We start from the raw sequence: 24536 nt of genomic DNA on the forward strand, positions 1-24536 counted from the left end.
GAGGGAGCTCCGCGGTGAAGCGCAGACACATCTGAAGCGTCTGCCGCCTGGCGGAGCGCACAGCGCGGTCAGCCTCCTCCCGCAGTCGCGCCGCTGAATCTGGATACTTGTCTCCTCTCAGCTGTATTTTCCTCCTCTCCACCTTTGTGCTGTGATCGGCTCTCCCAGTCTGTTTCTCACACCCACCCCGGTACCCCCCATCCGCACCCCTCCTCCTTCCCACCTCCATCCCACCCTACCCTACCCCATCCACCGCCACCCCCTCTCCTCCTTTTAGCATCTGAAAAGACCACTGAGTGAGAATCGATGGCGCAGAGGCCCGCTTGACAGGACAATAAACCACAAAGAAGGGGTGAGTTTTTTTCCCTCTCTTGGTTGTTTTTTTTGAATTGCGGAATTAACTCTAATGGCACAACCATAAGGGGATCGCTCGAGGCTGGCTGCGCGGAGATGATATTTTAACACACGGCATCTTTTGTTACCGCGATATGATTTACAGCAGGCGTCAGCTGCCGTGGTCCCACTCAGGGGGTGGGGGGGAGAGAGGAAAAATTATATATATATTTTTCTAAAAATAAATTAAAAAATATATACCGTAAGGGGAAACCAGCGGCTCTGCATCCAGCATCGTTTGGGACATTAATTTCACATGAACACACATTCACCTTACGTAACCTATAAATGCATCACAGAATCCAAGAGAATAGCATGGCACTTGCCGCTGCAGCTTTAGATGAGTGTCGTTTGCCTGGATTTCATTGGGCGATGCGGTACCTTGAGGGTGTTAATGCGGTTGTCTCTTGTTGTAAACAAAAATATGTCAGCGGAATCGGAGAGGGAGGCTTGTCTTGTCTTTTTGAGGGACCTCCCCGGGAAATTGAGCGCAAGGCAGTGAGTAATGTTATAATTGGCTTGCTCTGCGCCGAGCTTTTCCACATTGCTTCCCTTTTCAGCCATGAGGAGAGGACAAGTCACATCCAAGGCGCAGGGGGAGCCGTCTATTTACAGCTGAGGCGCTCAGATCTGCCTCTCACGTCTGTGAGCGCCACAACAATAGCTTCCATTTTCCTCATCAGCCTCGGGCATAATCGATAGTAAAATATATATGTGTGTATTACACTATTGTTAGTGCAGATTTGGTCCAGTCTCCCAGGTGTCTGCTACAAAAATCACACCAGCACTGCCCACAGCTGAGAAGAAACTGATGAATCATATATTGATCTTATGTCTCAGCGTTCAGATGAGAATGTGTTTTGGCTGCTGATAACCTCAAGTGACCTGACAGCATGTGGTGGTCTGTTTGTGCCCCCCCTCCCCTCCTTGCGTACAGCATCTTCACCGGCTACCCGCACCGTGAGACGCAGCGATGCCCCAGCAGAGGGAGGTCTCGTCTCCGTCCCGCCGCCTCGGCCTGGCATCCACCCGCCTCCAGACACTGATGCCCGACCACGACTTCCCATGAGGCCACCACCAGAACTCAGCTCGACCGCTCTGTATGGGGCCTCTCACATATGAAGTAGGTTCCTCTTATATATGGTATATGGGTGAGATACATCCAGTGCTCATGTTTTACATCAGGACTATAAAATGGCCCAATAATTCTCGTTTTGAGATCAAGATAGATTTCTGGATTCAGTTTTTTCACGTTTCCCTGTGAAACATGTGACACTTTTACTCCTTCAAATTTATAAAAAGAAATATTTGTTAATTGAACTAATAGCCACGAACATTACTTTATATTTTCTGATTATTGTGTGAGCTCTTGCATTGCAATATTGAAAAAGGCACACACACAAAACACCGTTTACATTTATAAAGAGTTATTAAATTATTATTTTTTAAGTGGTGTTGAGCAGTAGTTCTTCAGGCTTTCTGAAGGTCTTTGGATAGCAGCCTGTCACAAAAACCAGATGTCATTTGTTTCTTTATTTGAATCTATAAAAAATAAAATCAAGGATAACACAAATTGACAGGCATAAAACTGAAAACCTGGCAAACCTCAGCATGCTGTGCAGAGTGTTCTTAAAAAAAATTGGAGGAAACTGAACAAGTGGAGGAAAAAGGAAGAAATGGCAGACCTAAAAGACAATCTACAGCACACAAACAGTCCATGAAGTTGCTTAAGAGTAGGAACAATTTTAGCAAATACCTGATTTAGGACCTGAGAGATGCATCCCTTCAGTTGATCCATCTATTGTTCACTGAAACCTTACCAGAAATGGTCTCAGAGAAAGGGAAACAGGGATGTAATACTGAATAATGCCAAATTACACAGGAATTGGAGTAAAAAACAAAAATGTACAGAGGAAATCAGGACAGAGATACATCTTTAAAACAGTGTGGAGGCTCTCCATGGTTTGGGGCTGCCTTTCAGCCAGTGGTGTTGGAGATCTTGTCAAAATTTTAAATGCAGAAAAGCACCATCAGTTTCCAGCTTCTGGAAACACAAACACACACTGACAATCCAGCAGAAGCATATCTGGATAGGAAAAAAAAACACAGCGATGGACTGATTTCCCTAGAGCCCAGATACTGAAGCAGTGTGGGACAGAGAATGGGACAAAAGGGAACCGACATCCAAAGAAGATCTCTGAATGTCCTGCAAGAAGCCCCGAGGACTATTTCTGAAGACTGCTTAGAGAAAGCTTGCCTCAGAGTATTGAAAGATAAAGGTGATTATACTAAATAGTGACATATTTCCACATTTCAATAATTCACTGCACCTAATTCGAATTTTCCTCTTAAAATATGAAGAAATGAGGGGTGGCTTGAGACTTTCGCACAGTATGGAGAACAATACCGAAGCAAGCGTTAACAAAATGATTTAAAATATCTTTAAATTCAGATAAATAATGCACATGGGAATATGAAGCAACTTTACTTGGTTGGGTTTGCAAACTGAGAGCAGGAATATTGTTTGTAGTAGAGAGGTTCTTAGAAGTTTAGTTTACAAAGAGCAGAAGCTTAAATTCGCAAAAGAAAATGTTTTTACCAGAGGAGAAGCCAATGTTCAAGTCCTGGGTAAAACCTATTAGGCAGATTGTTGAACAAGCTAATCTCTGGTTCTGCAGGAAGACGCAAAACCAGGAATTGCCATGGTCTGAACTATGTGTAACAAAGCCAAGTTTTTTTGGCATATTTTATAGATTGTAAGAGTGTGTGGCCTCATTTCATTTCTACAGTTTTTGATTTTGTCATTAATTTGTTAATTATAATTTTTCCAGGCTAAAAAAAAGTAGAATGATGATTAAAATAAGTGTGGGTGATGGACAAATAAACTAATTACTGTTTTACTGTCCCCGTATCCAGTCACCGGCTCCATCTACTGAGTCAGTTTCAGCAAATGTTGTCCACCCAAACTATCTCTCGTTCAAAAGCAGATTTAGCCACTTAACCGGCTGGGCTGTCCTTAAAACCAAGCAGCTTGCATCAAGTTTCAAAATGTTCACTGTTTCCTCCTCTTCCTTTCAGTTGACATGGAGGATGAAGATGGGACTTGTCTACTTGATGTTTTGTGGTGAGTTTCTGATCTGTAATCGTACAGCAGGTAAAAAACAACAACAAAAAAACAGTCTCAAAGATATTTAAAGTACATAGATTATAATAAATTAAGGTTATTAACTGATTTTTTTGTTCTTTGCCTTTGTAGTGACCCCCAAGCCCTGAACGACTTCCTTCATGGGACCAATGAGGTAACAAATACTTAAATAAAGGGACTCAAATGGGGGAAAAAAATCAATAGTGCTAATGATGGATTTGAGTTGGAAATATTTCTGGGCACATGGTACTGAGAGATGTCTGGAGGAGCGCAGAGAGTGTGAAAGGGACTCGTTATGTAGTACTGCGTGAATTTCTCAGCACGTTTGCGTGAGCCCGACTTAAAATTGGCAGATTTTATTCCACCAGCTGCAGACTGAAGACCTGCTCATTAACTCCTCCTCTGGGGAGCCCTCCCTCTTCACAGATGCCCCGGTGAGTGTCTGGATTCACAGCCAGTAGCGTCACAACAAACAGCATTTTCCCTCAGGAGAATTATGTTTTTCTCCCCTTCTGTGCTTGAAAAAGCTTCCTGTTAACTTGTGCTAATCACACAGTTCTCCCCTATTTTCACTCAGCTTCTTCTCTCTGTTGTCTGCACCTTTCTGTTTACCTCCCACTGCTTCTTCCCCCAGAGTCCTGTCTCTCTGCTGGGAGATGGCAGGGACTCCCCAGACACGCCTCCGCCTGGATGTGTGGATCTGTCCTTCTTGGAAGAGGCCCTCCTGTCATCTCCAGAGGGTGGAGAAGACCCACAGGTGGTGCAGGGTGAGCCACCTGTGGAGGCAGCTTGTGAGGCAGAGAAGAGAGAAGTGGAGGAAGAGGAGGAGGCGGAGGTGGCATGTGATATCCTCCAGCAGAGCCTACAGGAGGCTGAGATCACTGAGCAGACCATGGCTCTGGAAGCAGGTCTGGCACAATCAGGGGACAGCCTGTCCCTGTACTCACCGGCCCCTCTCCTTTCTCCACCCACCGCTCCATTCATTCCTAAATCTGTGACCTTGCCCGTGACCACGGCATTGCCCAGAGACACCCAGGCAGCAGTGGAGCCTCCCCAGCCCTCCCTACTGGCTGTCGGGCCTGGATGTCCTTCTTTAAAGCCTGCCGCCCCTCCTCAGCTGATGGGGCTACTACCTGGAAATGTATTTCCTGCTCCTTCTCCAGAGACCTCCTTTTCTCTAAGTCCTGCCCAGGGCTCAAGTATGATCATCCACAAGGCTGTGCCGAGCGTTGCCAGTCGACCTCTTATAACTCCAACCCTGAGAGCAGCAGCAGCAGCAGCACCGAGCATCGTCCTGCAGCGCGCACCTCATCCTATACAGCCCAAGTTGCCCATCAGCATTCAGCCCAGACTGGTTCAAATTAGCCCCAAGCCCTCTGGGCAGAAGCCCACTCCTGGTCTTACATTCGTCCCTGGGACTGCCTCACCAAACATTCTATTGTCTCAAGCAGCGGGCCAAAAGACTGTCGCTCCGCCACCGCAGCCCACCCAGCAGCTCCCCAAACCAGTCAGCCTGCAGCTGGTCAATCAGGGTGGCTCCTTTGTGCTGCAGCCTCAGGGACTATTCCAAGGCCAAAACCAGTTCCTTCTTCCGGGCCAGTCTCCTGTTACAATCTCCCAGTCTGTCAGTGCAGCACGACCGCTGCTGACACCCAGTCACCAAGGCTCATCGGTTCACAGCATGACCCCCTCCACTGGGCAGCTTGTAGATGGCTCTCAGATCTTAACTGTGCCCCAAAGACAGCTGAATTTCAGCCCTGTGTTCACCACCGCAGCTGGGCAGCTAGCGCTCCGCCAGGCCACTGTGCTTTCAGGACCTTTGCAGCTACAGTCAGCACCTGCTACTGTCTTCCAGATGCCAGCACAGCTGGCTGGAACCTATGCTCCAGGAGGGCAGGGGCAACGTGCCACCCTGGTCCACAGTCCTGCTCTTGGAAACCACATTACCTTGATCAACAGTTCAGGGGTGCTTCCCCCAGATCTTACTTCTATCTCAATTGTTAATGGCCCCTCAATGGTTCAGGGGATGCCTTTTGCTGCCCAGGGCCCAGCTCCTCCGAGAGGAGTGACAGAAGGACAGCTAAACCTCCAGCAGGCCTCGGTGGTCCTGCTGCCAGAGAGAACTATTCAAGAAGAGAGGACCAGCTCTGAGGAGACTTTTCACCAGCTACAACAGGTGAGCTGTAACTGGAGTGTAGAGGCACATGATCTGCATGAAGGAGCTTTTGGTGTAGATACTTACAAAGTAAAACTGAGTAGCTGCTTTAACATAAAGTAACAACTTTGAACTGTCTGATTTCTTACTGTAGTAACACACGAGATTCCTCAAAATGCCTAAAATCCCATTTTGCCCACAGAGATTCAGAAAATATTCCCTCCATAAACACACCAAGTCTACACGGCTACATTTACTTTTTTTTATCTGTTCCTGAACTTAATTACCACACAATAATAATATAACTTTGATATAAAGACTTGATGGTCATTGTGCTCAATTACACAACCCAGTTTTATCTGACGTCTCCTTCTGCAGCCCTATGGACACACTCTCCAGCACGTCTCTGTACAGCCCACCACTTCTGCAGGGCTGCAGTCCTCCTCTCCCCCTGTGGTTACAGTCCTACAGCCACCTCCCGAAGCACCTCTGGCCCCCGACCCTGCAGAGATGCCCAAACTCTTGTTGCCCCCATCAGATATGACCCAAGTGGTAGAGGAGGTGACCCACTCGATGAGTCAGAACCAGGCCTTTATGCAACATCTGCAACAGGTCAGAGCTCGAGCAACCCCCTGCGAATTTTACATTTACATGACAGCAAGAAAGTGCCGATTCTCATCAGTGAAGTGGATGTAAAAATATAAGCAACAGGCAGCTAAACGGTAGAATGTAATTTAAGGTCTAACTTTACAGTACAGAAACTTTACAGAAAAGGACAAAATGATGGTGTATTAAAAAAGGAGTTTCACTGATAGAAACAATTTATGTTATAATAACACGCCCTGGGTGCAAGTATGTGATTATGTTTCAAATAGCTGCTGCTATTTGATAGACTTGCCTCTGTTTCCTGTGGAAGCAGGCTCACCAAAAACAAGGATTTGCGTGAAGTTTAAGGCTCAGGCAAACTGGAAGAACTTAGATAGGCGATACAGAGAGAAGTAAATGGATTGATTCCTATATAGCGCTTTTCTACTCTCCCGGAGTCCTCAAAGCGCTGTGTACAATGTGCCACATTCACCCAATCACACCCATTCTCCCAAGCACCGACTCTAAACTGAGTGCTTTTCTAACAACATTCACACACTGATGGATGCATCGGTGAGCAACTTGGGTATCTTGCCCAAGGATACTTGGCATGCAGACTGGAGGAGCCGGGGATCGAATCACCAACCTTCGGATCAGTAGGTGACCTGCTCTACATCCTGAGCTACAGCCACCCCCAAGAAGTTAGACGACCTTTTTAAAGATGTGCAAAGTCAAATGTTAGATTTTTGAGTTTGCTGCTTTAAGGAGGGACTAGACCCCCTAAGTCACCCCTCTTTTCTAGCATAATTGTGGCCATAAACACTATAGGATTCAAATTACAAAAAGAACTCGCAATATAGCATGCTTGTTGTTTGTTACGTTCACTGGTGATGCAGAGGAAGAACTATAAAGAACTGTAAATATTCATACCTTAGAGAACTTGGAGTCTTCAACTCTTCGGCCTGCAGCTCAGTCTCCTGGCGTTTTCTCAGTGCCACCATCTCCTAAACAGACATCACATCAGGTCTCTTTACCATCTTGTAAACTTTCCCTTTCGATCTTGCCAAAAGTGAAGTTAAATAAATGAAAATAAAATGTGTGCAGAGCTTCTGGTATAGATCTGTAATGTCAAGTTGCCTTAAAACAATAGAGGCAATAAAGATGCAGTGGTGAAGATAATATAAAACGATCTAATTTGTCTGGTTTTTTCTGATTCTTTCTACCACAGCAAGCACTTAGTCCCCCGATCACTTCTGAATTGTTGGTTGGAGCGCTGCCGGTGGTGCCAATGGAGTCGCTCGCCTCACCAGTCACCAGTGACAGAGAGTCCCAACCTCAGACCCATGCAGTCTCCGGTCAGGACACCTGCACAGTGATGTCAGACCAGTGTGCTGAGGTTTCTCCGCTTCACTCGGACCCTGAGAACACGCCACTGATCTGCTCCCCCTCTCAGATTCAGGACACTGGAAGACCAGCAGCAAGAACTTTTTCCCCTCCAACCGGCCCTCAGATTGCTCTGCCAGGACCTGAGAATTCAGTCCCCCAGACTACAGCTTCCCAGCCACACAGTGAACCCCTGGTTCAGTACGAAGTCCCTCATCAGCTACAGGTATCGCAGGCCTTGTTTGCCCACAACCAGTTGCAGATCCAGTCATCTGTTTCCAAGCCTCTGCCCCAGGCTCAGGCCTCAGTTTCACAGCCCCAACTATCTGTTTCGCAGCCTCAGCCTTCAAACCATACTTCAATCCACAGCAGTCAATCCCCTCTGCCTGTCAGTGTCTCGGTGCCTCAGCAGCAGCCTAATCCCACAGCTGCATCTGCAGTTCTCTCCAAAGCAGGAGACGACTCTGCTGTCCAACAGCACACACAAAACAGTGAGTTATCTGCTAGTTGATAAATAATATGATTCTTAATTAGCTTTTTTTTTTTTTTTTTTATTGCCCCCACTATTGCTATCGCTTTTATTATCTTTCATTTCCAGTTAATTCATTATTATGATTGCTGCCACCGTTTCTGTCATCCTTGTAATTCTGTCCTCTATCAGAGCCAACAGCTGCCTTGGCCGTGGAGAGTAAGGCATTTACTCTCGATGTCCATCCACCCTCTCCTGCAGCCCAGGGGGTCCAGGGGCCCCCTGCTCCCATGGAGTGCGCTCCCATCCAGACAAGTCAGCAGACGAGCACCAAGGTGAGCGAAAGCTAATATCCAATTACTTGAAGTCTGATTTATTATTTAATTTAAAAAAAAATGTAATTGTTATTATCAATTAATATTATAATTATTTTGTCAGTGTATTAATTTCTTGGTATGTTTCTAAAACAAGTTCTGACCAGCTCCTTCATCATTTCATGATGTTCTTTCTTGTGATAATATTGTGTTTAGTAGGTTTGGTGCTATTAAAATCTGTAATCTACTCATAATTACTATACATAATTTTTCCTCTGTACTGAAATGAAAGAATAAAAGATGGCAAGCTTTGAAATTATTATTTGTTTAATACTGCAAATGTGTAACGACTGACTTCAAAATGCACCCGCGTCTGTCATTTTTAACTCGTCCAAAATGTTGTGCGTCTGCCAGCTGGCAGGTCCTCTGGAGCTGCAGAGAGAGGAGAGGCTCACACCAGCAATGCGCAGGCACAGGTAAGAGAAACTAAGAACATTTCTGTACTGCTGAAAGTCGTCATGTAAGACGCTGTTGTGTCTTCCAGATTTTTTTCCTGGTGAATAACAGGAAACTGTCTGAAATGCAAAATGTTGAAAATATAATGCAGTGGGAAATTATTGCAGACGTATGAATGTTGTGTGTATTATGATGTATGCACTTTTGGCCATGTATCATTAGAACAGGGGTGTCCAACTCCAGGCCTCGAGGGTCTGTGTCCTGCAGGTTTTAGATCTCACCCTGTGTCAGCACACCTGAATCACATAATTAGTTCATTACCAGGCCTCTGGAGAACTTCAGGGCATACTGAGGAAGTAATTTAGCCATTTAAATCAGCTGTGTTGGATCAAGGACACATCTAAAACCTGCAGGACACCGGCCCTTGAGGCCTGGAGTTGGACACCTCTGCATTAGAATAATGATTGTACATAATTCCTTAGAAGCATTTTTTTTTCTTGTTTGTTGGACTCTTATTGTGAAAACAGAGTGCAGTAAATAGTGATTCTACAAGCATTTTCTGCTATTGACAGGAAAGATGGGAAGTTAACGCAAAGAGAAACTTCTGTCGCTTCTCTTGTTGTTGATGATGAGGTTTTGGAATATTGGATGAGTATGCTATCTTACGTTGGTACACACCAACTGAAGTGTGAGGCCTCATATTTTAAAACATTGTATAATTTGATTTAAAATCACTTTAAATTCAGTTATTGATTTATCTACTTTAAATATGAAGTGAGGAGTTTAATAAGATTACATGACAATTACGAGTTATCTACACCAGTATCTCAGCTGATGGAGGAATCCAAATGGTGTATTGATAAAAGCTGCATTCAAACTGGAGGGGGGGCGGTTGTGGGCCCAAAGCGGGTTGTCTGCTATTTGGAAGGTCCGTGTTTAAATCCCTAGCTCCACTAGTCTGCATGTTGAAGTATCCCCGGGTAAGATACTGAACCTAAAGTCGCCCCGAGTGCATCTATCAGCATCTGGTTTGAAAAAAATAGGTTTGATAAGCAGCTTTTACTTAAAAGTGAGACAGTTTACATTTTATTCTACCAGTTGTCTGTGCTACCTGTGTGTTCGCCTCAGTATAGACAACACACACCAGCAAACATCAGACTTTACTTGCATCACTGCACACACACGGCATAAACTCAATACTGCACGCTTCAGAAAGCTTGCCCAGTGGGTGAAGCGGATTCAGATTCTACATAATAACCCAAAGTCTCTCCCCTGAAGAGTTCACAGCCTGGCAGCAGCTCCCCATGTCTGCGGTGCATATATATGTGTGTGTCTTGTCAGCCCTGCACCTACTGTATAAAAAGGTAGAGGTTAATTGGCAAAATGTGCAACAGGTGTGCCAGTCACCTCACTTGGCACTGCTCCCTGAATCGCTCTGCCCCACCTTTCCTCCTGCAGCTGAGCCCCAAAACCACACAACATGAAACATAAAACATGAAGATTCCTGTAAACTGGTACTTTTCATGGCTCTTGAAGCTGATAAATGTAACAAAAAAAAACAAAACAAAAAAAACAAACCCACGCTATTAGATGGTTCCACCTGTGTTTTGTGTCTTGTCCTACTTCTTTTGTGCTGTAATAAACTACTGTAGGTTTAAGTTAACGCAGAGTTTTTATTAAACCCTTCAGGTTCCAGCAGCAGCTTTGTTTGGACCATGGAGCAGTGCAGGCTCCGCTCACTGGCCCAGCCTTCTCCACACTGAAGGACGCTGTTAGACACCTGCTGCCATACCACACCTGCGCTGGTCACCTGCCCACTCAGGATGACTTCAATTTAGGTTAGCTTGATCGCTGACTGATTACTGACCTAACCATATCCTGCACATAAATGTATCTGGAAGAACAAGTGCCAAACTACTTTATAACTCAATAGGATGTAATTATTTTATCATATGAGTTATTAATGATGTTCCTCTTCACAGTGGACCAGGAGTTCGACACTGTGTCCGGTTTCCTGCTGAAACGCACCAAGGACATGGTCAACAAATACAGGCAGCTATTAGTTAGAGAAGCCCAGGTGAGACACCTCCTCTGGGGCGGTATTGCTTCAAAACCAAAACAATGTCTGGATGTTGAGTGACTCAGTTTGCTTAGTTTCAGATGTTGATTCTCTATAATCATCTTCTCAGTACTGTTTGGGTCTGTGTTTAAGGGGATTTGAACTTGTCTCCACAGCAGGAGAGTCCCTCAGCAGAGATGGTAATGCTGGAGCGTCTCTTCCTCCAGGCCGAGCGATACGCTCTAGCGGAGGACAGACGGCGAGCCCGCAGAGACCCGGGTCAGTGTCACAGCAGGATTAAAGAAGTACCACCGCCTATTATTGTTACTATTATTAAAAAGAGGTTTGCTATGTGTGGGTGGGTGTTTGCCAAAATGCAGATGCCAGTGCTGAAGTAAATCTGAACCGGCAGGGAAAAAATGAATTAGTGAAACAAACTTATTAGCACTGCTTCCACATGGTGTAAATGTGGAGCAGGGTGTGCTGAGAGAGACTCAGCATGATGGTGAAAAACACAGTTATGTTAATTAAACATTTGGAAAAGGGGCAGGAGGTTGTTGAAAGCTGTTACGAAAACTAAGACATCAAACTATTCGTTTCATGTCTGTTTGCATGTGCTCTCTTCAGGCGCACTGCTGCATTTTAATCTGGCAGTTCTATAGCTGGATTAAAACGTTATGTTTTGGGGGTGAAGGCATAGGCAACTAAAAGCACAGCTTTGTGCATAATTAGAGAAATTTGTTTGGATAATTTTTTTATTCTCTATGATCTGATCCTTTAGACTTTTATGCCTGAAAATTCTTCATCTTCACAGCATGTCTATGTAGAATTAAACCAGACAAACTGGATAATATTGTTCAATCAGCTCCACTTTCCTTTTTCCAGAGTCCTTTATGACAGCTTTGGCTACATCAGCGTCTTCCCCTCATGCCCACTCCTCTGGCAGCCCCTCTTCTCCCCCAGCCTGGACCAGACTGTCCGACAGGCCTCCGGGACTGAAGACCTACCGCTCCAGCTCGCGGGGGGCTCTCAGACTCACCATCAAGCAGGAGTCAGGCTCTCGTAAGGTGATCCACAACTCGGCCTACGACCCGGGACTCAAAAGGGACCACACGGGGCAGCTGACCAACGGTGGCGGGACTGTGAACGAACGCCACTCTCAGGCACCCAACAGAGAACCCAAGCGTCCTGAGCATGACGAGGAGATGACCAACGGAGCTCCGCTCAGTAACACTGCTGAGCAAGTCTCACAGACAGCACCCACGTCCGTAAAAAAAGTCCCAAATCCTCTTTCTATGCCAGAGCCGCAGGATGTGCGCTTTGAGTTGCCTCCCAGAGACGTCAGCGCTCCAAAACTGAAATGTTTCAGGGTGGATGCGTCCCCTCGGGCCGAGCAGCGGTTCAGCCCGCCGCCTCCGCCTTTCCAAGAGGACAACATGCTCAGTGAACATCTACAGAGTGCCATCGACAGCATACTGGAGCTTCAGCGCCTGCAGGGCCCCTCTGCAGCCCCGACAAGGGCCACGTCAGGCCCGTCATTGGACCAGGCTGTCACCAGCATCCTGGAGGGACACCTGTGAGGTAATCTGCATAGACAGGCATCCACACAGATCCTAAAACATCGAAGTTGAAGTAAAACAAAGGAAGGTGTACGAGACTTCTTACCTGTTCCCAGAAGGGTTTCAGATTTTACAGAAAAAGCGAGGAGAAAAAAGTTAAGAGGCACTATAAGCAGATGCATACCAGACAACAGCACTATCTATAGTCCGATAGATGTTAGATACTTCATTTTGATGTACGTTTGTGGAAAAAAAAATCTATTTGAATAGGAGCTATATTGTTTCAGTGGTAGTTGAGTCATTCAGAGGTTTACGACACTGGTGTAACCTTCATCAGCATATAGTATATAAGTAATAGTGAGGCAAACGAAAACGTGGAGTAGACTGAGATTATTCAATAGTTTTTTATAAGATTTCTTTCGAAAATGTGAAGTTTTCTTTTGCATAGTGCCAAGCTTCCAGGGTATTTATTTTGATAATCTGTGCCAATTGTGTTTTGCGCAGCGAAGATGTGCGTGCGTGTTTTCCTTTGGATTGGTTTGCGTGGATCAGATAAGTGCGTGTGTGTTTGTGAGAGTGAGAGAGAAGACATTGCATCCTGCTATGGGACAGTACAAAAAAAAAAAAAACTACAAAAAAATATATACAATTCCCGCAGGCTCCATCATCTTGGCTTAATGAATGAAACTCCAAAGAATTTGTGCTACATCCTGAATACACCAGCAAACGTCCGTGTTGTGTCTCTTCCCACAAACTGGAGTGCGTCCTTGTTATAGCAGAAATAACCCGAGGGAGGTTAAAATACATATTAGGCAGTCATGCTTTCTTATTTTTCATTTTTTTGGACCCTTGCTGTCACTTGTGCTAGAGTCTTAACTGTGAAAAATCTCTAGTTTTCTGTGCGTTTTCAGAAACGATAATGGTTTCCCATACTGTATGTATTAACATGCAAGCAATAATAAGTTGGGGTTGTTGGGAGCAGTGGTGGTGTAGTGAAGAGGAGGAGATGACAGATCTTTGCCTGTTTTGCTTATCGGTGTCATTGGATGAGAACGAAGATTATTTATCATTGACTAAGATGCTTATGCCATTATCAAAGCCCGTGTAGTTTAGAAATTGTGTTTCTAACATGTTTTAAGGGCTTTGAGGGTACTTAACTGCAAACGTGACCATGAAAATGTCCATTTTAGGGGGAAAAAAACCCACCAAAACAGACAAACTGTACAGATATTGAGCCTCTCTGCATCGTCAAACAGCCTTTGACCAAAAACTAGAGGAACCATCCGCTTCTCATCTCTTTAGAGTTCTTTGTTTCTAGCCCGCTGTCCTAAAGCTGGAGCTTTATTTTACCGCAGCCGTTGTGGAGCAATATATGATTTTTGCGACATCTTATGTTAATGTGACAATCTTATTGGTCTGTGTGAAGGTGTGAATTCTGGTCATTTTGGGGTCATTTGTAACAGCTGTACGACTCTCTCCCTTGTGAAACGCGTGCAAGATGTTCCTTGTGGATTTTTGCCTAGAAGGTCGAAACGTACAAGCGGCAAATAGTCTCCTTTTGTGATATTACCTGAAAATTTGTTTTAAAATTTTGCTTTTGCAAACCCGTAAGGGATCAAGGTTTGACTTGCAAATTGGAATTGTTGAGAAAATGCCTTATTTTAATTTCAGTGTACCTGAATTGGAGAAAAAGCTTATTAATGTGGTGTTTTTGAATACTTTTGAATAACATCTGGTGTTCTGAAAGTGAAAATAACTTGTCCCTTCAAAGAAAAAAAAAAAAAAAAAAAAGATCCAGAGATTTGGGGCTAAATCTGAAACTCATTTCTTGAAATGTATTGTTTGTTTGTTTTTGTTTTTTTTTATATCTGTAAAAAAAATTGTCTTTTGTCGCAGTGAACAAAAGGAGTTAAATATGCAGTAATTTAGTGTTGAAACTCTGCGGGATTACAAGTGGACACACACAAGAGGATTCACTAAGGACTCTAAACTTTTAAAGTTTCCTGCAAAAGGTTAGAAGTGAAACCATGTATATGCTTGCCAACATAGACTGTATATAAAGGACGGACATGGGCAATTTGACACATGCACTGTTTGTGAAGCCTTATTTTCTTAAGCCTCTAGCTCAGTGTTTTTGTTTTGTTATTTTTAACCCAGGTACCACAACATGGGACAGATCTCACTGTGAAATATAAGATAGGGACTGATTTGGCACCCTATGATTGCTAATTGGGATGATTACCTAAAGTTAAGCCCATAAATTCATCAGGAAAGTGTTTACTGGAGGCAGAAATCAAGGAGGCTGAGGACCATTTTCTAAGTCAAGGGGAGAAAAAAAAAAAAGTCAAAATTTCAGATTATTGCCTCAAATGTCTTTTGACACTGAAGGTAGGATAACCTCAAATTTTCAGTGGCAGAAAGAAGCTTCTACACTTTTCCAATTGACTTCTGTACAAGCAGACCTTTTTCACAAGCACAAGAGTCGCCCCCTGCAGGCCACTGAAAAGAAAAATGAAAATGCAGGTTTAAGGTGCTTCTGCAGTGAGCCTGAAACTACAGCATTCTTTTATATACAGTCTATGTATGCTAACCTAGCATGAGGCCTGTCCATAGCAGAAACAGCTAGCCTGGTTATGTCCAAAGGTAAATGCCTACCAGTGCTGCTAAAGCCAAGTTAGCGGTCACCTTTCAAAGTAGTTCCCAAAATTCATTAAATAGAATACCCCCCAATTAAAAGCAAAGGCTTTCTAATAACTTAAACTGAATCTTCAGGTGTGTTTCCACCCTCAGAGGTTTTCACTGTAATGCAGTAAAGATGTCAGAGTGTTTTTCATAACACAGGATTGCACTCTTTATCACCGCTAGACTTCTTCAAAGGGTAATTCCACCAAAATTTACTTCAAGAAAAAAAAAAAGAAATAATTCCCCAAAGTCAGTCCATGTTAATAAATCAAGGGCACCCAAGAAATGAAAAGTCAACTTTGATGGAAACCCCTTGGATGAAGCAGCATCATGTGCCATTGTTATTGTTGCAGTGTCAAACACTGACCTTTAGAAATATGCTTAGTTTGTCAGCGTCTTAGGATAAAGGGATTCTGCATGTTGAGCCATTTTATTTATTTGTAAATGTGTTTTATTTAATTTTCCTGACTGAACTGTGAAACCAGGGGAGCTCATAACTAATTCAACTTCAGATACAAAACATTTGACTGACAGATTGTTTCTGATGCCAAAATCAAGAGGCCTTAATTCAGCAAAACTAGATTGTAGAAAAAGAAAATCCACTTAAAGACTCCTTTGACCTGAAAGTCACGAGTGATTCATATATGAAATGTTAAGAAAACCACTTTTGTACTCATTTTTACAGACTATTTATTAAACTGTGATTTTGTAAGAAATAAACAAATGAATGTGGCTGTGTCTTGTTTCGGGGGGGTGGGGAGTGGATGGAGGGTATAGGTGTGTTCAATAACTCATAAGATTAATAAACATCACTTATTTACTGTATCATTCACAGGAAAACATGAATAAATATAATGCAGCTGCTTCCATAAGGTAAATTTCTTATACTCTAAAGCTTTGCAGAGGGTTAAATCTTGTAATTTATCTTCATCACGTCCAAGTTGGCAGCTTTTCTTTACTGTGCAGTTTGGAATCTGTGAAACGACGTCGCTGTTAAACTGAAACGAGCTCATGTCCCGACACAGTCTCCAGTTAGGTTTAGGGGTTAAGAGGCACGTTCACACACGCCATGGAGAGGTCCCAGCCGTCCGGAGAATCGGCACCACGACATAAGCAGGAGTTTAAATAAATGACCAAGTGAAAGCCGCCAACTGTACTTACATTTTGTCTCCCCTGCTGCGATAAGTGTACAAAACCACAGACGCAATACATTCAAGCCCAGAAACACCTTGACTAACTCATCTTTGAAAAAAAGGAAATTGAGCAAAGATGGATTTTATCTTCATGGCATTCCCAGGGAAATTCAGTTATCATCTATTGACCTAAACCAGACAACAGAATGAAAACTTAAACTGGACGGAGAGCCAAATAATTTAAGGTCCTATAAAAACAACCATCTCTCTGCAAAGCAAATCATTCATAATAAGCTGCTGACCCACAGGGGGTGGAGCTGGAGGTCAAGAATAAAGTAGCAGGCAGCAGCCTTTTCTAAAAATCTGTTCAAGATTTATGATTGTTTGGTTTTTTGTTTTTGTTTTGTTTAAATAAAAAAAGTCCACATGCGAACAACGTGTCCACGACATTGTAAGGTTAGTGTTTTACCTAGATTTCTCTCCACAGGTAGGGTCAGTTACTCTTACTGGAATTTGGCATCAATGTTCTTTGCCCAGTGGGGTCCTGACAGCAGCCACATACTATAACATTTCCATCCCTGCTGCTCAATTAGTGCGTTCACGTGCTCACTAAAAAAAAAAAAGAAAAGAAGCAAAAGCAGGTTGGAGAAACTGATGGAGTGGCTGTTGAGTTTCAAAGTAAAAGAGTAAAATCCAGGTTTCCTATCCAGGTGCGAGGTCAGTCGTGCCCTTCTTGGAGATGGAAAGTCAGTTGAGTTTAATGGGCAGGTCCTCTCCGTATTTGCGAAGTAACTTGCTGTGATTGTGATCGATGGACCACAGAGGAGGGAGGTGGCGAGGCTGCATGGTGGTGAGGAAATGCAACCTCCAGCGACGCTCCAGGACCATCAGTCCCCGCAGGCCTTGCTCAGCGTGCGCTTGCACCACCTTCAGACCGTGAGGCACGTACGCCTCGTTTAAAATCCTTCAGAGGAGAGAGGAGCGGTCAGAGAGAGCGCATACTAGCAAAAATGATCATGATACACTACATGCAGCTGTTTAAACGTACAGTGATGATTAGGACTCAACCAATAATTTGGTTCACTGAGTGGGCTGTTAAATTATGAATGCTTCTTAGCATATTTAAACTGGGAACTAAGTGAAGTTAAATGTGACTGTACACTTATGTTTCACTGTGCCTGTGATTGGCAAGTACACATCTTTGCACAAGTGGTTCACAAAAAGTATAAATAAATTCCTTATTCGTCTTACATCTGTGCATTTTTCTGTTATTTGACCACTTAAAAATCTCTGGGCTTGTTGTCCTGTTGCATGACACCGTTTCAGCCTAGCTTTAGTTATTGGACAGATGGCCTCACATCTGATGTTATTTGGTATACAGAGAAGTTCATGGTTGACTCAGCGACTGTAAAATCCTCAGGTGTTGGGTCTGCAAAACAAGCCCAAATCATCACCCCTCCACGACTGTGCTTCATAGTTTGTACAAGGTATTTGTGTTGATATTGTCCATCGATTATGGACAAACATCTCCCACTTTAGTCTCATCTATTCAAAGCACACTCTTTGTCTTGTAGCTTTTTCAGATGCAACTTTGCAAACCCAAACCATGCGGCCACGTTTTTGTTAGTGAGAAGAGACTTGCTCCCGACTGTCCTTCCAAACAAGCCATACTTGTTCTTTTTTAATTGTCCTGTCACAGCTTTAACATTCAACACGCCAACTCTGTAGAGTCTGAGATGTAGCTCATGGGTTTTTTGCAGTCACTGCTTGGTTACATCAGCAGTGCTCAGATTTACTTAAAACCTAAACGCTAAAGTATTAAAATAATTTAAGGTATCATTAAGACAACCATAACTGACGTGTGATCACGTATCAGTTTAAACTCACTTAGTCTCCAAATTGGCCGCTTGCTGCAGCGCTTCCTCCGTCGCCCCCTCTTCGTCATTCAAATTCAGGAAACTCTTGATTAAAGCCTGCAGCTCCTCTCGCCGTTGTTTGGGGAGTCCTTCCCCGGCAGTGAGCAGAGCCCGAGCCGCCGAGCGTACTTTCCGTCGATCAGAGTCCTCAAAGATCCGAACTCCCTCCTCGCAGCCCTGAGGGGCAGAAAACTCTTCAGCCAGCTGCTGTTTCAGGAAGCTGTCGTGTACATTGGAGGCAGCGTGGCAGCTGGTGCACAGCAGCAGGATGTCATGGGAGTTGTGGTCCTTCATCTCTGTGGGAAAATGCCGTCTGTACTCATGCGGCACAATATTTTTCCTTAAGGATCAAACAAAGATGCATGTTAATCACGTCTGCAGTGATTTGGTGGCACCACAAAATAAGACATTTATACTTAAACAACACAAATGATCTTCTGAAGTTCAGAACAAACTGCCATTTGTCAAGCAAATTTGTTTGTTTTATTGGTTCTGTGCTTGAGATCAGACAAGCAGAACAAGTTCTAAGTAAACCTTCAATATAAATTAACTTCAAAGCGAATAAGTGTGTCAAACCTGATGTAAGAATCTGCTTTTCCACAGACCACACAGAGATTCTCCTTGGCAGTCAGGTAGTAATCCTGCTGCGAGTCAGGACGTCCCGACGGCTCAAACAGCAGCCTCACAATAAAAGGCTCTTCATTCTCGAGCACTGCATCACAAACAGAACAGCATCGGGTTTTCAGGCTATTCTTTGAACCTCACAGGGATGCAAATGCATGACAGTATTTACAGAGTTTGAGAAGAAAAAGCAACAAAACAAAAAACACACACATTGTATAGTTCACACTATTAATACTAATACACTTTTTTAAAATGCACAAATCTATACACTTTATACTGGTGGCCACTAGTGCTACTCCAGAGCCTTCCAGTAAACACACGTCGTTGACTTCCTCTTTGAGTTATCACTTTCAAAGAAAAAAAACAAACAAACAAAAGACCCTTGACCTATGCCCTGGATTGCACGTTTGAAATCAAAGCAGGCTTCATGTTGCTGTGAAGTAATGACTAAGAGCATGCTTTTTGTAAGGAAGGATGCTCCTGACCATTGCCTTCTCATAGCAAGTCCTTTAGTATATACAAAAAACAAAATCAAATACTGTATATTCATTTAAAAGTTTTTCATAGTCAAATCCTATTTGAAATGCTGCCGACAAGCGTGACACTGTGCACCAGGTATAACACGAGAACTTACTGGGTAAATCTAAACACCTCAGAAACCCTAGGATGTGGTCTACAGCAACCTGATTAATATTTAAGCATCTAATTGCAAACATTCATACTTAGAATAAGCATCAGAACCAATAAATAACCAACTAAATGTAAAGCAACAATAATTTAAAAAATGAAATTAGAAAGACAGGAAAGTAAAACAGGATATTCTAAGGAGCTGCTGCAGGTGCAGCAACGCACGTCAAGTCTGGCTGTTTAAAGAGAGTCACTGAGAGCCAAGAAAATAAAGAGAGATCTGTGCAGCTGCTGGAAGGAGTGAGACTCGACATGAAAGGGAAAAACATTTAGGTTGTACTTAGGACAGCTGAAAGGCAATAAAGAGGGTTTTATCCAGCATACCTCCTATTCCTTTATCAAGGTACCATTTGGCTTTTTTCTTGTCACAGGTACACAGGGGTTGGCCATCTGGTGCATGGAGGAAACAGTTATCATAGAGGGGAGATTTCCTGGAACAGGCAGAGAGACACAGTATAAAGCAGTTTACATTCATATTTTCCTGTGCAAACGATGCCCCAAACTCACTGTACAGTAACAGCGGAAAACAAACAACTGCTCATCCTCATCTAAGAATGAGCTTCTTTGTCATTAATAACACTCACCTGGCGGAATACCCGGCACCCAGCGATTTCCTCTTGTGATTCTTTCGAGGGTCTGAGACTTGCTGATCTCCAGACTCTGGGTTTTCATAGCCTAACGACCTGGCCCTCCTCTTCCTGTCTCCATCACCTGCCCTGTCATCTCCATCTCCTTGGCCCTTGAACGGCACATCGACCAGACCCTGGCAGCGGGAGGCCAGCGCAGAGTAAGAGCTCCCACTGGAAGAGGCGGGACTGGCTTCAGACTGAAGGCCAAGGAGATGGAGGAAGAGAGCAATGGAAACCTGGGCATCTCTAGCAGCATAAGTCATCTGGAGCGAGCGAAGGGGTAAAGAAAATTATTTTGACAATACATGTTTTTGTTCGATTAGTTTGGCATGGCAGAAGAAACCAGCGTCTTGTCTGTACAAGTATAGTATTTACAATACAGTAAGATCCCCACCTGCTCCTTTGTCAACTGATCTGCTTCCCAATCACTGCAACGCACCTCTGGAGATTTGTCTAGAGAGATTTTCAACACATCTGCTGCCAGTGACTTCAAACTGAGTCCGTTACTTACTGAAGTTTGCCTAAAAGGGAGAAGGGAAAAGAAAAAAGAAAAAAAAAAAGAAAAAGTGTGTATTTGCAATTGACACAAATAGTTTCGATTATAAGCAAGAGCAGAATTATTTTTTACTTTTGTCGCAAGGCAAGGTGACGCAGGTCAACCGTACACGTCAGCGACAAACCGTAGTCACGTGTCAGTCGCTTGCCATCTTCGTAGCAACCAACTCCCACTTTAAGAATGTGTGGGTTTCTGAGAACTTCCATTAATGTGTGCGGGAAAGGCTGCTGACTGCTGCGAAACGGTAACAGCCTCACCAGGATGCACAGACCCGAGTACGAGGCCATCTGTAGCAAGGAGACCACAGCGGCTTTGCCTTTAGCAGACACCTGTATCCAAACAACAGCAGCCGGGTCAGAAAACACAGAGACAGTTGTGTGAGGTGATGATAATGGATGATGCTTAAAAGGGAAGAAATCCACCACAATTGTGTAATGTCATTAATGTTTTGTAAAGCTCAAGGTGTTTGGTTGTTGGCAAGAACAAAGGAGGGGATTTATGCATCTACACCAATGACAGCTGGTGCAAAAACAAAAACTGTACACAGCCGTTGTCCCCCAGATTTGGAATATTTGACTGAAGTGCAGACCCGTCTACATACCTCGCGGGTTTACTGTTGTCATGGTAACGGCCGTGTATGTACCACCCGATGCTAATGCTAACTCGGCCATGGAGGAGCAATCAGAATTCCCATCCAAATGCAGTGCACATTATAGCTGGGGACTTCAACCATGCTGATTTAGTCAGTATTCCCCAGATTTGAACAACATATTAAATGTGCAACGAGGGGAGAAAAAAAACAAAAAAAAACAACACACTGGATAAAGCCTACAGCAACATCCTAAAAGGCTTGTGCACAGACACAGACCTCCAATGGAGCTCTACATCCCTGCGGTTTTAAAGAAGGCCCAACAGCGTCTCCACTTTCTGAGAATCCTCAGAAAAATGGACCTGAAGGAGTCTTCTACCACTGCTCCATTGAAAGTGTGCTGACATATTGCATCGGTGTGTGGTTCTCCAGCTGCACCACAGCACATAGAAAGGAACTCCAGAGGGTCATCAATATGGCCCAAAAAATAAATAAAAAAAATCCTCTTCCCTCCCTGAAGGACCTGTACAGCACTCGCTGTCTTAAGAGGGGACGCAGCATCCTACGGGACTGCACACACCCAGGACACCGGGTGTTTAAGCTGCTGCCGTCTGGCAGGAGGTTCAGGCTGCTGAGGACCCGAACAAATAGACTCATGTCTAATGTGCAATAATAACAGTGTGCAATACTAATACACTTTTTATTACTAAGTTAATATACTGTGTTGTGTTGCGTTGTGATGTGTCATATCGTGTTATATGTAGTGCCAACGTAGGGCAGTTTTCCAATGTCATTGTATTATGTATGACTGTGCAATGACAGAGTTATCTTATCTTGTTGTCAGCTTTTAGGGAAAAAGTAGGAATTCCTCACAACCTGAACCCTGAACCCCATGGCCAATTATTCTTCTACATTTAGGTGGATTTTTCTCCTTTTTTAAAAAAAATAAATAAAAAAAAAAATGGAAAAACATGCAAAAGGTATTTCTTACGGCGGAGGTCTTTACCCATTCACAGTCAAATCCCAGCACAGGGAAGACTGACAGTTCTTTTTGCATTATTGGCCACAACTGCTGCCACTCTTCTTCAGAGGTCACAATCACTGGTTTGATTCCCAGCAGGTGATCAGAAGACAGGATCCGGGCAGGAAGTGTGGTCTGGCACTGTACAGTCTGAAATTCATCCTTCACAACATGTGGCGGCTGTATGCATGTACACTCCACAGCTGTGACCTCTGTGGACTTTTCCTCAAGATTGTGCAAGGACTCTGCGACCTTCTGGATGGAAGGTAACCTTTTCCTTTTTGTTCGATACACCCGCCATATGAGCAGCCCTCCCAAGGTTGCCCCTAGTACTGCCGTTACGACAGCGGTTAAAGGTCCTCGATGAGACATGCTGACTTGTAATGATCCTAATCAGTCTGAAGTTCAAACCTAGAGCCAAAAACACAGTAGAAGCAGTGAGTGAGACGATCTGCAAGTTTTATTCAGCTTGTCTGTTAAAATAAATTGGGAAAAACAAACAAACAAACAAAAAAAACAACAACACCAAAAACAAAGGAGATGACCTACCTTTCCTGCATCAGTGAACCCAGCTGTTGCAATTTAGACAGACAACGCGCATCTTTGGAACAAAACCAGCAAAGACAGGTTATTTTATAAATACCCTTCATAAACAGATCTATGTCTAGGTTTTTACTGTCTTAAAGCAGACAGATAATCCTCACACCATCAATCTCTGCCCATCAACATGCAAAATCCAGAAAATCAATGGCCAAGTTAATCATGTTTGGTTATTTTTTTATTCCAAGAAGCCAGACTTTGCAGTAAATTTTAAGCGCTCTTGAGCCATATGTTGTCCAATCTTTAAGGTAATACAAAGTTTTAATTTAGACATTAGCTGCAATTTACTCATTTTCAAAAGATTTTGATCTACCATTCAATGCCATCTAAAAAGGATCTTTTTAGCAACGGCTTCATTTTTCAATATGACAATCATCTGAAACACACTGACAGTGCAATAAAAACATACGTGGTTAGAAAAAAAACAAAAACAAAACAATGGAAAACTAGTAGTCATGTTTTGTCCTTAACATTGAAGCAGTGTGGGATTATCTTGACAGACTTGAACACCACGCAGCCAAAATCCAAATACGAGCTTTGAATGTCCTTCAAGAACAAAACTATGTCTGAAGAATATTTACAGAAATGACAACAAAGCCTGACTAAGAGAGTTCCGAATTTACTTAAGAATAAAGGTGGTCAGACCAGATGGCGTCTTCCAAGCAATACATGTTACAGTAAACATTTGCTCCCATTTTCCTACAAAATAAAAAGAAATGAAGCGTGACTCATGTATAGTTAGTAGCTGCAGCTCTTGATGGTAATCCTGCCATTATATATTTGCACGTGTCCTTTCGGGTCCTAAAACAGGATTAGGATTATTGGGGAAATTGGGGGACAAAACAAGGGCGAATTTAGCGTAACATCGGTCAACTTAGCTGACACTGGTTTGTAAGGATAGGCTAGAGTTATAAGATCACTGCAAAGCAAAAAACAGCTATTGTTAGTTGTTACAAAGAGCAAACACCTCTCGATCAGGTAAGCAGCCAGCTGTTACTATACCGTTTGTTAACACAACTTTTGCTAGCTTCCCTCTGCGACGTAGCTTCAGCTGAAATAAACATCGATAAATTCAGTTCTTCAAATGTCTATCACTTTTAAATGCAAGGCGTACCGCGAATTGCGTTCTGCCTCTAATCCCGTTTACTGTCCTCCAGTTTAGTCAAAGCAAAGTTTAATCAACGTTAGCTTGGTTAGCTGCTGGAGCTAATCGGTTAGCTTGTGAGCTCTTCAGCCCCAATACGTTCTTTAAATGCAACCTGGACGCTAATTTTTAAGCGCAAAGTAGCACCGTACATATCATCCCACGTATTCTGCAGCTTACCTTTACACTTTCGAACAACACAACGCCACTTTATCTCACATGTACACTTGTTTGCTGTGCTCGTCCATCTCTTCCAGAGTGCATTTATATGAAGCTGCAGCGCCACCTGTTGGGGGGATGAACCAATAACAGACCAGTGGAGCCCATAGAATTTTAGCTCTCTGGCAGTGCTGATTGGGTGCGAGCACTTGTAAGGTGATTGCCAACAGCTTTCACACATTTCTGTAATTAATATTTAATATTACATTGGTACAGTG

The 24536-nt window shown here is 43.5% G+C and overlaps 2 protein-coding genes across 2 annotated transcripts; one reads left to right on the forward strand and one right to left on the reverse strand.

The window, feature by feature from the left end:
• Positions 1 to 3476: 3476 nt before the first annotated feature.
• On the forward strand, positions 3477 to 12539 carry LOC146612078 (BRD4-interacting chromatin-remodeling complex-associated protein). Its single transcript, XM_085343489.1, has 12 exons — positions 3477 to 3517; positions 3650 to 3692; positions 3907 to 3972; positions 4173 to 5714; positions 6072 to 6305; positions 7507 to 8152; positions 8323 to 8465; positions 8859 to 8920; positions 10590 to 10738; positions 10883 to 10977; positions 11136 to 11238; positions 11845 to 12539. The coding sequence occupies exons 1-12, from the start codon at positions 3477 to 3479 to the stop codon at positions 12537 to 12539; spliced, it is 3819 nt and encodes a 1272-aa protein (XP_085199615.1).
• Positions 12540 to 16588: 4049 nt separating this feature from the next.
• exd2 (exonuclease 3'-5' domain containing 2) lies at positions 16589 to 24248 on the reverse strand. Its single transcript, XM_085342849.1, has 10 exons — positions 24070 to 24248; positions 22905 to 22956; positions 22341 to 22766; positions 20818 to 21074; positions 20584 to 20710; positions 20145 to 20452; positions 19885 to 19991; positions 18826 to 18961; positions 18221 to 18589; positions 16589 to 17297 (listed from the first exon to the last, which is right to left on the reverse strand). The coding sequence occupies exons 3-10, from the start codon at positions 22725 to 22727 to the stop codon at positions 17081 to 17083; spliced, it is 1908 nt and encodes a 635-aa protein (XP_085198975.1). The 5' UTR covers positions 22728 to 22766; positions 22905 to 22956; positions 24070 to 24248; the 3' UTR covers positions 16589 to 17080.
• Positions 24249 to 24536: the final 288 nt, after the last annotated feature.

The sequence above is a fragment of the Diplotaxodon limnothrissa genome, linkage group LG19, assembly GCF_057381915.1.
Source record: "Diplotaxodon limnothrissa isolate DT_005_m linkage group LG19, D_limnothrissa_male_GT1.1, whole genome shotgun sequence".
In the NCBI taxonomy this organism is placed as follows: domain Eukaryota; kingdom Metazoa; phylum Chordata; class Actinopteri; order Cichliformes; family Cichlidae; genus Diplotaxodon; species Diplotaxodon limnothrissa.

Coding starts and splice junctions, on each gene's coding strand:
- LOC146612078 (XM_085343489.1), top strand. CDS start 3,477: ATGGAGGATGAAGATGGGACTTGTCTACTTGATGTTTTGTG. Junction 3,973..4,172: donor CCCTCTTCACAGATGCCCCG/GTGAGTGTCTGG, acceptor TTCTTCCCCCAG/AGTCCTGTCTCTCTGCTGGG. Junction 6,306..7,506: donor TTATGCAACATCTGCAACAG/GTCAGAGCTCGA, acceptor TTTCTACCACAG/CAAGCACTTAGTCCCCCGAT.
- exd2 (XM_085342849.1), bottom strand. CDS start 22,727: ATGTCTCATCGAGGACCTTTAACCGCTGTCGTAACGGCAGTACTAGGG. Junction 18,962..19,884: donor CCTTGATAAAGGAATAGGAG/GTATGCTGGATA, acceptor TTTGTGATGCAG/TGCTCGAGAATGAAGAGCCT. Junction 18,590..18,825: donor AAAGCAGATTCTTACATCAG/GTTTGACACACT, acceptor TTGATCCTTAAG/GAAAAATATTGTGCCGCATG.